General features: G+C 53.0%; 1 protein-coding gene across 1 annotated transcript in view; it reads right to left on the bottom strand.

Moving 5' to 3' along the window:
* Nucleotides 1-1,181: 1,181 nt before the first annotated feature.
* XKR7 (XK related 7) overlaps nt 1,182-14,956 on the bottom strand; it is a 41,195-nt gene continuing 27,420 nt past the window's right edge. The window contains exons 4-5 of the mRNA XM_006064423.4: nt 4,120-4,322; nt 1,182-2,636 (exon numbers count right to left, since the gene is read on the bottom strand). Of these exons, the coding sequence (XP_006064485.4) occupies nt 1,681-2,636; nt 4,120-4,322 (1,159 nt within the window). The 3' untranslated portion in view covers nt 1,182-1,680. The remainder of the gene's footprint in view (nt 2,637-4,119; nt 4,323-14,956) is intronic.

Consider the following 14,956-nt stretch of genomic DNA (forward strand, 5'->3'; position numbering starts at 1 on the left):
CTAATTTGCCCCTCTAATTTGCATAGTCTAGGATTCTTACATCCACCTCGTCCCAGCCTAGGTCTGCATGTGTCCTTAGTATTGCCTGTTGAGCCCTTGCAGTGAACGCGCCTTAGTAGGCATGAGGGAGGAGGTTTTGAGGGGAGGGGTTCCAAGCTTCACCTAGAGGCCCTGGGCCCTCACCCCACAAAACTGCCTTCATCTCGGCTCCCATACCCCACGCCCCACACTATCCAGGACTGGCTGTCCCAGGTGGAGAGAAAGGACGCTGGGTTAGTGGTCACAAGGGTGCCCTGGGGTGTTTGGGCCATGGGAATGAATCATAGGTCCTGGAGGGTTGTCAGATCTGAGGCAAAACAAGTCAGTTTTACAGCTGCCGCTCCAGGGAGCTTCATCTGCAAGGTGGCTAAAAGCCAAGATTCATGTCATGTCCTCATAGCTAATTTTTCCCAGCTGGAAACCAGCTGGCAAATTGAAATGTCTCAGAGGTTCTGAGGACAGTTTCTTCTTGGGAAGATGGCTATGGACCAAGGTTCATAGGGGCATAGAACTCATATAAACCCTAGAATTCTAGAACTGGGGTACCCATTCCTAGAATATTCTACTCACACAGGGGTCTGGAGCCCCCACTCCCCTAGAGTCCCTGCCGCAGAGCAGGGGAAGGTTCCAGTGCCTGCACCCTTTATAACACAATACAGGTCAGAGTGACTCCCTAGGATATTTTATCAGCTACATGTCCTAGAACTTAGTCTAGAACTAAGAATGTCTCTCTAGAAGTTCCTCTGCTGAACGTGCCAGCGCCTCATCTACAATCAAACCTGAACAGAGTATCTTCCCAGGCAGTTTATCTGTTGTGTTCAAAACCTTTATCTAGATGAAATGTTCCAGAGGCTCCTTGAAACATTTCACCTGAGGTATCTGGAATCTCATCCGTAACAGCGCCCACAACAAAGGGGGTCTCCTGAGGAACATTCTCTACACTCCGGGTCAAGTTCCTCTCCCCCAAATCCGCCACCCCTTCATGCTTCTGCCAGTCTGGACCCCTCAGATGCCTCAGGGTTCTTCTTCCTGTTCACCTCCAGCACTGTCAGCCCAGCCCACCCCAACTTCCCAACCCACCCCAACTCCCTCCTTTAATTCCCCTCTTGCCCAGGCTCCAGGCTTCGACCCCCAAGGGCTGTACCAACCTTGTTCACCAGACGCTCCCACCTCACCCCACATCTTCGATGGCCTCTTCCATCCTTCTCAGAGGCAGCCCACCCCCACACCCCCTGAAGAGCATAGGGCCTAGGTCATGAACTCCCTCCTCTGCCAGATCTGCCAGGGCTGCCAGCTGGGCAACTCCAGACAGGGAGAGGGTGTGGGGCCCCTGGCACCAGCCGTGATACAGAGGCCTCCATGAAAGTGGGGCAGCTCAAGAGGAGCGTAGCACCAGTTGGTTCCCTGGGCCCTGGTTCCAAAGAGTTTAGGAAATGGGCCGCAGGGTTGAAAACAGGGCCGAGGGCTGGGGCTCCACAAGGCTGTCCCCTCCCAAGAAAGAACCCCATGATGGGGGCTGCTCTACTCTTGGACCAACAGATCCACTCGCCCTCAGCCTGGTGGCCCTGCAATTCTGGGCTCAACACTGTGGTCGATGTGGGGTCAGCCAAAGTTCATCCCTTTTCACGGGGAAACTCTGGCCTACACCGTGGTCTCGTACTCCAGCAGCTCCTGGGAGGTCCCGACGCTTCGGTACTGCAGGCGGGGCGTTGTGGGTGAGGAGTACTCCAGCGCCAGGATGGTCTTCCGGAGCCGGCGGTCAATAAAATGAGCATCCCAGGCGGGGTACTTCTTCCGAGGCAGGTCAATCCGAATGACAGGCCCCTCTGTCCGCAAGGTGCGGGCCACAGGTGTGGGAGGCAAGCCAGGCCGCACCTGGAAGACAGGTGGCGTGGGAGTCCCCGCACGCTCGCCTCCCACGGAGGCCCCATCCCGCTCAGGGCCTGTAGTCCTGGGCAGGGACCTTGGGGGACTTGTGACAGCGTCGGCTGGTGGGCCACAGGGCCCTGGGGCCTTAGGGAAGATGCAGCCGGGGGCCTGGGGACTCAGCATGGGCCCGTTGGGGTGCAAGAGACAATAGTAGACACACATGAAGAATACGCCCAGCGCGAAGCTGGAGGCCACCACACAGACCAGAATGAGCGAGTGGAAGTCAGTGGAGAAGTTGCGGCTGGAGTACCAGAAGCCGGTGAGCGCGGCGTTCTCCAGCAGAACGATGCAGTAGTAGAGGGTCACGCGGTGGCGGCTGCGGCCCTCCTTGACATTGAACCAGCAGAAGATGTAGATGATGCCCACTACCATGTTGTAGATGATCTCTTCCCACTTGGACATGCAGAAGTCCGTCTCACCCTGGATGACCCAGAAGGTCATGACACACCAGTGGGCCACGATGAAAATGCCAAAGTAGAGCTTGTAGACACTGGCGAAAAGCGCGAAGGCCAGACTGCGGGCCGCGATGGCAAACAGGTGCCACAGCACCTGGGCCACGGCGCCCTTGTAGGACAGCGGCTGCTTGTCGTCCCGTGAGTCCCGCAGCACCTTCTGGTAGGAGGCCAGCGTCCAGGCCAGGGACACGAGTGAGGCGGAGATGGAGAGGGCTGTGGAGAGAGGGTGGGGGTGGGGGGGGCTGGGTTAGGGATGGGTCTGGGTTGGGGTCTGGGGAAAGGGGGAGGGGTCTGGGTCAGGAGCAGGGCTCTGAGGAGGTGTGGGGGGCAGGGTCTCTAAATCAAGAGGGGTGTGGGGAGGGTCTGGGTAGGTGGTCTTCCAGAACATGGATGTAGGGCTGAGAGTGGTAGGGTTAGGAGCTTCCACAGGGGTGGGGACATCAAGGGAGAGGGGAGGTGGGTGATTTTGATTTCTGTAAGGGTCAGGTGCAGGTCTCTAGTAGGGGGCTGTTAGGGTGCAGGGGTCTTGGTGGGGGGTGGGAAAATAGGGTCCAGGACTCTGGGAGTGAAAAGGAGGTGAAGAGGCAGGGTCATGATTAGGGAATGGAGAGCCAGAGGGGACTGTTAGAAGCTATAGGCCACCAGGATGAGGCTGGGGCATGGAAAGGAATATCCAAGCTGAGCACAGCTGAGGGCATGGGAAGAAAATGCCAGGTGGGAAGTTTCGATGGGGGCCCGGGACCCTGGGCAAGGGATGTCCGGGGCACCTGAGAGATGGTGATAGAGTCTTTTGAAACACTGAAGGTGTGTCAGACAAAGTCTGGGTGGGAGGAGAGTGGGGAGCCCCAGGGAGACAGGGAATATGGTTTTTTCCTCTGACACAGGTGATGCAGTGGTAAAGAATCCGCCTGCCAATGCAGGAGACTTGGGAGATGCCAGTTCAATCCCTGGGTTGGGAAGATCCCCTGCAGAAGGAAATGGCAACCCATTCTGGTATTCTCGCCTGGAAAATTCTATGTACAGAGGAGCCTGACGGGCTACAGTCCATGAAGTCTCAAAGGGTCAGACACAACTGAGTGACTGAGCACAGCAAGGTGGCTGTGTGGGGTGACTACCTGGGGACCAGGACAAAACCTGGGAGGAGTCTCCAAGAGGGCTGAAGAGCAGCCAGGGGTGATGGAAAGGCTCTCTGGAAACGGGTGGTGACTGAGAGGGTCTGAAGCAGAGCAGTCCCCAGGAGATGCAGGCTGGGATGGGGACAGTCTAGGGAAAGAAACGGACAGGGAACTTCCCTGAGAGCCTGCAGTGTGGTGATGGGGTCAGGGGCCTCTCTCGACTTGGCAGAAGTGGGGGTCTCGTCTGCCCTGGCAATGGGGAAGGGAGGGCGGGAGGGGGCCTGAAAGGAGGCAAGGAGGTGAGGTGGGCGGGGCATAGGTGTCTCCTAACATTGAGAGTAAGTGGGCCATTGCAGGGGACGTGGGGGGTCTCCAGAGGCCTGGAAGATGGGGAGAGGAGAAGGGGCGGGGCCTCTAAAACCCGGACAGTGAGTCGGCCAAGGGTGCGGGAGTGGACAGGGCCTCCCCAAGGGGCCTTAAGCCCGGGCAGCGGACCAGTGGCGCTGTCCTCTGAATCCCGGAGACAAGTGAGCCCCCGGGGGCGGGGCTCCGGGGGCGCGCAGGCGCGGGGCGGGGCTCACCGGGCAGCAGTTTGGGCGCGCCGCCTTCGTGCACCACCAGGCTGAGCTGCAGCACGAGCTGCGGCGCGCTGCGCAGGAAGGTCTCCAGCAGGCGCAGCATGCTCACGTCGGCGCTCTCGAACAGCATCCGCCAGTAGAAGTGGCGCCGCAGCCGCTCCCCGCGCCAGCGGCTCTGCAGCCCCAGGTACATGGCGCGCAGGTACCTGCGGGAGGACGCGGTGCTCAAGGCCTCGGGCTCGCGCGCGCTCGGCCCCCTCGCCCTCTCCCAACCAGCCCCTCGCTCCCGCCAGCAAGTGCAAAAGGCCGGGGCGTAGTGTAGCCCTGGGCAGGTCACTGCTCGCAGCTTGTTTCCTAGGCTGTGAAACGGACATAGCAAAAGGATCGCCTCTCAGAGCTGTTCCCAATGGGTTCACTAGCTTGAAGCACTGGCATACAGCAAGCCTTTCATACAGCATTATCAACATCACATTATTGCTGTGATGAGTTAGGTCCTGCTTTCTTTGCAGGATTCCTGACACTGTACCCTGAGCTTACACTAGCTCTATTATTGTCCCCATTTTATAGATGAGGAAACTGAGGTCTTGAGAGTTATGTCCCTTGTCCAAGGTCACACAACTAGGAAGCAGTGGAACCAGGATTCATATCTAACCATTAGACAACACTGCCTCTCACTGTAAGCCCTAAAGAGTTGCCTACATACAGGTTCAGGTGGCGTTCGGGTACCAGCCTTCAGTTCTGTTGCCAGCTTCCTGGCCTTTCCCCCAACCCCACCTCTGAGTGCCCAGTTCTCCCCGTAGGGAAGCTGCTCAGAGATCCCCTGGCATTTCAAACTTGGCTGCTTCCTCTGGTGCCAACTGCTCACAACAAACTTGACAGCTCCACCTGCTTCGCACTCATCACAGATGCTCACGATGCTCACGTTCATCTTCATGGAACACCTCGCCTTGCCCTTCAGTCCCCACCCTAGCCCTAAACCTGGACAAGTCTTGCTTTTCATCCAAGGCTAAGCTATTAGACATGACTTCTTTCAGGCAGCCTCTGCTGACCACCCCCATCTGAGGCGAGGGGCTTTCTCTAGCATCCCTCCAAGCATTGCACTTGTCACAGGAGTTGTAACTGCCTGGTTATGCATCCATCTCCCCCAGAATGAACTCCATAATGATGACTGGTTGGCTTGCTAACTGCTACACCCTCAGTTTTTTGCACATGGTAGGTGCCAATCCATGTTGGCTGCAGGATTGCAAACTTGTTTAACTGAATGGAACTCTGGTGACCCTGTAGAAGGTATGGAAGGGAGCCTGAAGACTTGACTTCAATTCCTGACTTTTCTAATTTGCTGGGTGATTTTGAAGAAGACGTGTTTCTCTGAATCCTAGCTGATCCCATCTAAAGTGGCTGTGAGGATTAAATGGATGAGAGACTTTGCAGCTATAAAGTGTAATCCCCATTAGGGTCACAAAGGACCTGTCCACACAGATCCCGGCCCTGGTTCCTTGCCCAGCAGATTCACTCCTGGCAAACTCAACTCCCAAATTCTGAAGCACAGGACAGGTGTGCCCTCTGCTGAAACCAGAGAGGGCTCCCCTAGGAGTCATATCCCCCCAGATCAGGGGAGAAAATCCCACCAGATTCAATGGCCATATCACCTGAATCTAGAATCAGGGAGCCAGGGATCTGGGGGTCTATTCCCACATGTGAAGTGCTGGCATTTCCAGGATGTTCTGTAGTCAACTATGTGTCACCAGCCCAAGGGAGGAAGCACAGTGCTCCCTGGAATTTGTGCTCAGCTAAAACCCAGAGTTTCCCCAAATGAGTGTCCTGGTCTGAGCAATGGTGTGGCCCCCTCTGGGGCTCAGCATTGCCATCTGCCGACAAGAGGGATGGCGTTGATGACACTGAAGATCCTTTCAGAGCTAATGTTCTGGGACCCAAAGTGTCCCCCCAAAACATGGCCAGAAACACCCATATAGGGCTCTCCTCCCCATCCCTGGGTCTTCCCAGGACCAATGGGTGGGGTAGACACACCCTCAGTGTGACAGGATGGCAGTGAGGACAGGGAAGAGGGCTGTTCCCTCAGAAGCTGACTCAAGAAATGCAAAGGCCCTGCAGTCTAACTCTCCCGTCCAGCACTGGAATCCCTCTGGCAGTTCCCAGCCTGTGCATTTACCCCTCTGCTCACACACTCCTCAGAACAGGGATACTCTACCTCCTGAGGCAGAGCCTTCGGTTCTAAGCCGCTCAAGAGCCAAATTGAGTTTCTTCTGATTGAGCAGGAATTTGCCTCCCTCTGATTACTATTCTTTGGACCCCTGCCTACCACCACCCGCCCCCTGCAAGGATCTCTGCAACTAGAATATTCACTTACATAGCAAGGGTATCTTGACCTCTTGCTGTGTGCTAGGCCCTGTGCCCTTAAGCATCTCATAGTCACATGAGAGAGAGAGATAAGCTAAGAGCTGAAATAGATGCTCTAAGATGCTGTGGAACTCAGAGAGGAGACGGATAACTTTAGCTGGGGAAGGGGGTCAGGAAAGATGTCCTGGAGGAAGAAACATTTGATCTGTTTTAAAGCAAGCACAGGAAGGTATACAGGAAGCACAGAAGGGCATTCCATGTGGAAGATCCAACTGAAGTGAAGGTACAGAGGCACAAGAGAACGTGGCTTTTTAGGGGAATGGCCAGTGTTTTGCCAGGCCTGGAAGTAAGGGTTTTCCTGGGCCTTTGAAAGACTAGAATTGTGAAGGGCATCGAATTTTTGGAATGAAGAGTTCATACTTCATTCTAAATCTGAATTTGCTCCCAGAATCAGGGGTGATATGATCAGCTCGGTGGCTTAGAAAGCTCACTCTGGAAGGTTGGCTTGGAGGACGGCCAGGTGAGCCTGGGGTTTGGTCCAGGCATGAGATGACAGGCCTGAGTTAAGGCAGGGCACAGAGGAAGGGGCTGAGCACAGAGCTGGAGATGCCAGAAGTGGGGGCAACTAAGAGAGAGACCAAGATGACCCCCAGAGCTTCTGAGGCCCCCCAATGCACACCAGGTGTCCCAGCCCCTGTCTCCCTGCTCCCCATTCCCTCTCCCAGTCCTGTGGCTCTGGCTTTGGACAGGAAGGAGAGACCAGCTGGTCCAATATGAAGGGGCCTGGGGAGTTGGGGGAGGGCAACACCCTGGAAGTTTCCCTCAGGCTGGAAGACCATCTGTTTCCTGGCCTAGGTCAGCATGAGGGAGGCCCCGGCCCGGCCAGCATCCATCACCAACTGACAGGCTGCCTGCCCAATTCCCCGCCCACTCCTGCCCCCTCCCGTGCCAGCTCCCAACACCCATGCCCAAGCGAACCGCAGACAAAGGGCTCACCCAGCCCAGGGCCACTGTGGGCTGGAGCAAGGAAGCAGGAGGGGAAGAGAAAGACTTCTGAGACCCAAGAACATTGGGTCAGTGGGGAGCATGGAAAGATCATGCTACAGTCTGGGGATAAAAGGGTCTCCGTTTAGCCTCATTCTGCCCCTTTTGGCAACAGGACCAAAAACCATGGCTGTCCCTTCCAGTCTGCACTAAACACTCATTGCCAAAAGCCTGCAAGGTTTTCATGGGCCTGGGAAAACGTCTGAAGCCGGGGGGGAAAATTGGCTCTAAAACACAGGGAAAAACTGTAGAATCAAAATTAATAAATGTTTAATTAAATGTCTGCAAAACAGAACATCATATCAGCCAGTCAACTGCAATTTGGCTTTCATCTGATTATATATAATTTACACTTGATGTTTGATATGGCTGCATTTTAATATGCTTGATAGATAGATGTAGGGCCCATAAAGGTCTTAAAACAGCCCAGCCCAGGACACGTAACCTAATTTCCCTGGGCTTCAGTTTTACCTTCTCTAGAAAGGGGCCAGCACTTGCCCTCCTGTCTACATCATAGCCACTGGGGTGAGGATCAGGAGGCAAGGTGGATATGCTGGGTTTGGGGGTTTGCCCTTGCCCGGGGTGCTGTGTGGCCTTGGATATTCTCTCTCTCTAAGCCTCATTTCACCCCTTGTTGTGAGCATTTGTAAACTGTAGGGGGATGTGCACATAGAGAGGGGGAGCATATGCTAGGTGGGGGCCTCTGGCTCCTCCTGATCACCAAGCAGCCTCTCTTTTCATTAAAATGTGGTTGACGTACTAGCAGCCTCCCTTAAAACCTCCTCCAGGAAGCCCACCCAATTCCATTCTATGTGGAAGAAGTTCACCACAAATGGGACTGATGCCATCCACACAGGACATCCCGTCTCGGGGAAAGGAACCCAGCCTCGGGGCAGTGCCTCTGGTCTCCTGCAAAACATATCCTCAGTCTGTCCATTCGCTGCCACCACCCTGGTCCCGGCCATCATTATCCTCTGCTTTCTCAGACCTATATTCATTCCTGCCCCCCACCCCTGCCTCCTGCCCCAACCCTGTTGCCGTAATCCATTATCCACATGGCAACCAATGGAATATTTTAAAAACTAATCATGTCAGATCATGTTATTCCCCATCTCAAACCCTCCCACTTGGAGTAAAATCCAAGCATCTCCCCTTGGCTTGCAGGCCCTAAACCATCTGGTCCTGCCTGTTTCTCTTACCTCATCTCAAACCACTGTTTCATTCGTGCCCTAGAGGTTCCTGGAACCCAGCCCAATTTGTTCCTGACTTCCAACCTTTGCACTTGCTGCCTGTTCTGCCTGGAGCCCCCTTTCCCCAGATCCTCCTGTGACTCCCAGGTCACCTTCTCAGAGAGGCGCCCCCAGGCCACCCATCCCATGTTGCCCCTCCACTCTTGCTGAATCCCTCTCGTCTCTCATGTCACTCTGTCATTTTCTTCTTAACGTACCTTATGATACAATCTTATTTATTAATTTACACTACTGTGGTTCACTGAGGGTTGGGACCTCATCCATTTTGGTCCCCACTATATCCTCAGCATCAGTACGTGTAGTCGGCACTCGATAAATATTTGTTGAATGAATACACGTGCATGAGTGTTTGCAAGCATCTCCCTCCTGACCCTGGCAGCCCTGGGGCTTCTTTGCCTGAGTCTGCATAGAGCTGGGATATCTGTCCTTCTTCTTCCAGGAAGCCTTCCCTGATGTTCCTCGCTAACGCTGACATCCCCCCTTCCCCACAGCCTTAAACTGCCTGAGGCTGGTGTGCACCGAACCTAACAGACAGTTTCTACCACCCCCATTTTACCGGTGAGGAAACAGGTGCTCAGAAGTCTTATTTTAGATCTAATTTGCTGACTCCCAGTCTTGGGCTCAGAGAAGAAGACTGTCTGGGAGGAAATTGGAACAGTAAGTGTTTATAGTTAAGACTGGGGTTGGGAGCAAAACAAGCAAGCCTGGAGAAAAGAGAAATCTGCAGTGGAGGTGTGACATCCCTCCACTCAAGGATCCAAAAGGCTGTCCCCCGCCACGAGCAGGCAGCTGGCAGGAGATGGACAGAGCTCATTCCCTTCTCCCTAGGCCCAGCATACCCCAGGACTGAGGGCTCCTCTCTAAGAAGCAGAAGGGAGAAGGATGAGGGATCCCACATCCCTGAGAAGCCCAGAAGCTTCTGGGCCCAGTGTCAGGGTCACCCTGTCTGTCTCCTGTGCTCCTGGGTTACCCCGAGTCTCTGGCACTAGTCAGGGTTGCTGGCATTGGCCTTAGTCTCCGTGCAGATGGTCAGCCTGGACCCGTCTCTCTGTGGTCCTCAGTCCCACTTCTTTGTGGGTCATTGTCTCCGTCTCTGGCTCAGATCAGCCTGTTGTTGTGTCTTTCCTGTGAATGCAGGGTCAACCTATTTATGTGTCTGTTCTTCCATTACTGTCAATCAATCTACTTGTCTGTCAGTCAGTGTCACCCTGGGACCTTGGGTCAGTCCTTGGACTACAGGTCACCTAGTCTTTCAGATACCATGTCCATCTATTAGTCAGCTTGACGCTGGGGTCCTCAGTCAGCCTATCTGTCTTTCTGTCCCTTGGATGTCAGGATAGTCTGTCTGTCCCCTTGGATACCAGGTCTGCTCTTCTGTCTGTCTTTCTGGCTGTTTCGTGGCTACTGCCTGTTAGTCTGTCTGTCTTTCCGTCTCTCCATGGCTTGGTCCATCTGCTGGTCTGTTGCTCAGCTCGTGGCTCGCGTGACTGCCAGTTTTCCGGCCGCCCTCCCCTGCCTGCTCCCCCTCTCCCGACTCCAGGGCTCTCTCTGTCTGTCTGCGTCTCTCACATCCTCGGCGCCTCCATCTGTCGATCTCGGTGTTTCCGAGTGTGTGTTCTCGTCCCTCTCCACGCCCCCTCATAGCTCTGGGCCAAAAAACACAGCAGCTTCCAGCGGCTCCCCCGCTCCTGCTCCATCCAGGAACAGCCCTGCACCACAGCCAGCTCTCTGGTCTTCAGTGTGGGTCCGGCTTGCAGGCTCTGGAGGGTGACCAGGCAAGGCTGATGGGAAGGAACAGGAACGCTGAACCAACTGAGCCCACTGCCGCTCTGGCAGTCTGTATGGGGATAGTGTGCAGGCATTAATAACAATAATAGCTCACACTTATTGAGCACCAACTGTATGACAGGCTGTGCTTTTTATACATAGTGTCCATTCCTCACAGCAAATCTTTGGAGTGGACACTATTACTATCCTTATTTGATAGTATCCCTATTACTATCCTTATGAAGAAGCTGAGACCCAGAAAGGGATGGCGACTTGTATAAAGTCACCCAGCAAGTTTGCACCAGACTTAGGACTCAGACTTGGCTCTCCATGGGCCCCAGCTCCAGGGAAGGTGCTTCGGTTGCCTGGAGGGTATGCAGAGTGCTGTCCGGGAGGACCCATGTCGGACGGGGCTGGACCTAAAAGCTTTGTCTGGAATTACGTGGTGGGGGGGGGGGGGGGAAATTACCTGAGGGGGAAGAAACAATTTTGGTTGGAGAGTCAGGAGACCCAGACTCAAGGCTGGGTCTTTCTGGGAAAGTCCAGCCCCTCTGTGGGCTTTAGTCTTCCTATAAAATAGGTCCCAGAAACCTGATTCTTGCTTGCCCCAGGGAGTTTTCATTAGGCCCATCTCCCCACCAATCTAGTTCTGATAACACTAAGACCCTACTGCTGTGTCCTGAACCCAAGCATTTCTCTCCATTTCTGTTATTTCTCTGGTCCAAGCCACCCAACCCCAAGCAGCGGTAGCCTCTGTGCACCTTGATCTCCTTCCCTCCATCCTTGCCCTCTTAGACCAGATACTTCACACAGCAGCCTGAGGGGTTCTGCAAAACCCTCCATCAGGTCATGTCACTCCCTACTCCCCTTAGAATAAAATCCTCACCATAATCTTTGGGGCCCAGTGTGATCCAGCCCCTGCCCACCTCTAGGACCTCATCTCCCACTACCCTCCCCATCTCCCCCTACCCTCCCCATCTCCCCCTACCCTCCCCATCTCCCCCATCACCAGCTACACTGGTCTTGCTTCTTCGTGAGTACTCCAAGCTCTTTCCAGCCTCAGGGCCTCTGCCTAAAAAGGGCTTTAACAACACCTGGCAAATTCTATTCTTTCCACCTCAGCACAGTGTCACCTCCTCAGAGAGTCCTTCCCAGATCTTCCCTGCCCCGCCTTCCAAAGCACTTCTGCCCCTCTGGCCACTTTCTGGTCAAGTTACCCTATTTTCTTAATAATATACATCACAACTGGAGATGATCTGATTTACTTACTTACATATTTCTTGTCTGTCTCTCCATGAGTGTGGGGACCACGCTTGTCCTCTTCTCTGCTATGCCACCAGTGCCTGGCACATTGTTAATTCAGTATATATTTGTTGAATTCTTGAATGGATGAATAAGGAGTATGAATGTATTTTATAAGCCCCCAATTGAAGGCTGTCAAGCGCAGAGGGAAAGAGTCAACCTTTAGAGTCAGGGAGCTCTGAGTTCAGATCCTGATGCCGTCATTTATTGTCTGTGTAGTTTTGGGCAAGTTGTGTCCCTCTCTGAACCCCTCTGCTCAATGCTCACCTTTTCTGGGTAGCTATGAAATCAGAAAGTGTTGAGACTTCCGTGGTGGCACAGTGGCTAGGAGTCCACTTGCCAACGCAGGGGACATGGGTTCAATCCCTGGTCCGAGAAGATTCCATATGCCTTGGTGAAATTAAGCCCATGTGCCACAACTACTGAAGCCTGCGTGCCTAGAGCCTGTGCTCTGCAACAAGAGAAGTCACCACAATGAGAAGCCCGCACATCACAACCAAGGAGTAGCCCCTGCTTGCTGCAACTAGACAAAGCCTGCACAAAGCAATGAAGACTCAGGGCAACCAAAAATAAAATAAATAAAAACCATTAAAAAAAAGAAAGAAAGTGGTGATTTGTATAAAATGCCCAGCCCAGTGCGGAGCACTCAGCCAATAAGAAGTTTTAAGAAGCAGACACTCAGAGGCTCCAGCAAGAAGAGGAGGTCTTGTAGTTTCTGGTGGGGCTGAAACCTATTCCTCGCTGACTTTCCCTGGTGCTGACTCAATCTGTCCTCAGAAGACAGAGGGCCAGGGACTTTCCTTCAGGGCAAGGTATTCTTCGGGGTGTTTGCCCTCCTCCAGAAAACAAGAACCACTCACCGAAGACCTTCTGTAGGTACTTTGCTAACATCCTCAGTGCGGCTTATGACATTTTGTGGGCATGATTCCCATTTTCCAGATGAGGAAACTGAGTCTCAGAAAAGAGGAGGTTCACTGACATTTATTCACCCAGCATTTTTGAGTACCTACTGTATGCCAGGAGCTGTACTAAGCACTCTCAGGAGCGAGACAGACCTGATGGAGGACCTGGACGTTAATGAAATCGTCATGTAAACCTGAAACAACAGACATCCTGTGGCTTCTACACGTGCTCCAGCCAGCTTCTGTGCTCCAGCGCTGAGGAAGGCAGTGCTATTAGAGAAGGGCCCAGCTGGGGAAGAGCGTGGCAGTCAGGGAAGGCTTTCTGAAGGAGGTGGCTACTGCACCATGATCTGAAGCAGGCACAGGAGTTAACCAGGTAAAGGGAAGAAAGGGGGTTTCTGGCAGAAGAACAACATGGGCAGAGGTCCTGAGTTGGGAGGGAGAAGTAAGTAGTCAGAACAGCTATAGCTCCCGAAAAGGAGACAAGGAAGCAAGGGATGAGGGGTCCATGGTGAAGCATTTAGTCTTTATCTGAAGTCAAAGAGAGGTTTTAAGCAAGAGGATGAAGATCACGTGAGATAGCACTTCTGCATTTTAGAGGGAGTACCTTGGCTGTAGGGAACAGATTGGAGGGAGGCAAGGGTGGAGGGTGGGAGACCAGGTACCAGGTGAGAGGTGAGGATGGCCCAGACAGAAGAGATGAGCCTCAGAAATGTTTAGCAGGCACTTGGAAAAGTGATTTGCCCAGGGTCAATAGCAAGAAGCATCAGAATTGCACCTCAGGTTAGGGATGGACAACTCCCCCATTTCACGGCAGGACACGAATCAAGCTGAGGACCTAGATGTGATCTGTATGTTCCCTGGGAAACACTGGGCCTCCAATTACATAGCTACCTCACCTGTACTGTGGCCAAGTACACTCTTGGGGGGAATGGCCTTGCGGCTCCCTCCCCATCTGTCCACCCGTCAATGCCGTGTGCTCCTGCAAGGATGCAAAATGGGACCTTCCTGGAGCTGGCAGCCCAATGAGTCATAAATGTCAGTAAAGGATGCGATCTTACACGTTTGGCTCCCGTTTCGTATGGTGCTGAGAGCTAGGCTGTCTCCTTCCTCCTCAGCAGCCCCCTGCAGAGACACAGCACTTTTTTTTTGCTGGGCTAAGGCCAAACATCTCCCTGCCACTAATTTTAGGCTCTGGCTGAAAAGCTGAGACCCTCTCTCAACCCACCCACTGAAGTCAGCTCCCAACCAGTGCTTCTCTCTTTGCCTTGCAGAGAAGCAGGTGGCTCTTCTCCAGCAAAGTGTTTGGGACCAGGTTCCTGCCTCATGTCCTTCACTGTGTGAGCACAGCCAGATCTCCTTCCTTCTCGGGGCCTCACTTTCCCCATCTGTGAAATGGGTGCACATCAGAGACTAAAATCCAGGACTCCATACTCTAGCCCAAGGCTCTTTGTTCCCCCTTTTCCTGAAATCCTTGTACAACATTGGGATGATGTGAGCCTGTGAGGGAGAGGGAGTTAGATCCTGGTCTCCTGGTGACATTTGAAGGTGCTTGAAGATCAAGGCAGGGAAAAAAAGCACCATTTTGTTTGTCTGGTCTGAGGGATCCTAGATGGTAGAGGGGCTGAGCTGATATTATTAGGTACTCTGGGGAATGATAGAGTGGTGTCCTGTCTAAAAAGGCAGTTGTCCCTCAGCTCCAACTGATTGCTGCCTTTGGAAGGGAGAATGTGAGGCCAGAATGGCTGGAATTTCAATTTTTCAAGAAGAGCTGGGAATTAGGATACTTATGCAAAAAAACAAAAAACGAAACAAAACTCAATTTGGAAATGTTGGCAACTAATTTTAAAGCTACCATGTGAATTTAAAAGAAATTATTATTTCTTTTTTAGGTATGGTGACAGTATTACATATTTTAGTTAAATTTTAAAAGTCTATTTTTTAATGTACTGAAATATTTATGGATGCAATGATACCACACACACACACACACACACACGAAATTTCCATCACTGCAGAAAGTTCTTTCAGATGGTGCTGGCCAGGAGTTGATCATTCTTGGAACAGGCTGGTGGTACATGGAGGAATCATTATCCTGTTCCCTCTGCTTTTATATACTTAAATTATCTCCATAATAAAGTTTCATTAAACAGGAAGGGAAAAGGTACGATATGGGCCAAATGAACACAGTCTTAGGCTGGACTTGCTGTTGGGCCA

Source organism: Bubalus bubalis, chromosome 14 (genome assembly GCF_019923935.1).
Source record: "Bubalus bubalis isolate 160015118507 breed Murrah chromosome 14, NDDB_SH_1, whole genome shotgun sequence".
NCBI lineage: Eukaryota > Metazoa > Chordata > Mammalia > Artiodactyla > Bovidae > Bubalus > Bubalus bubalis.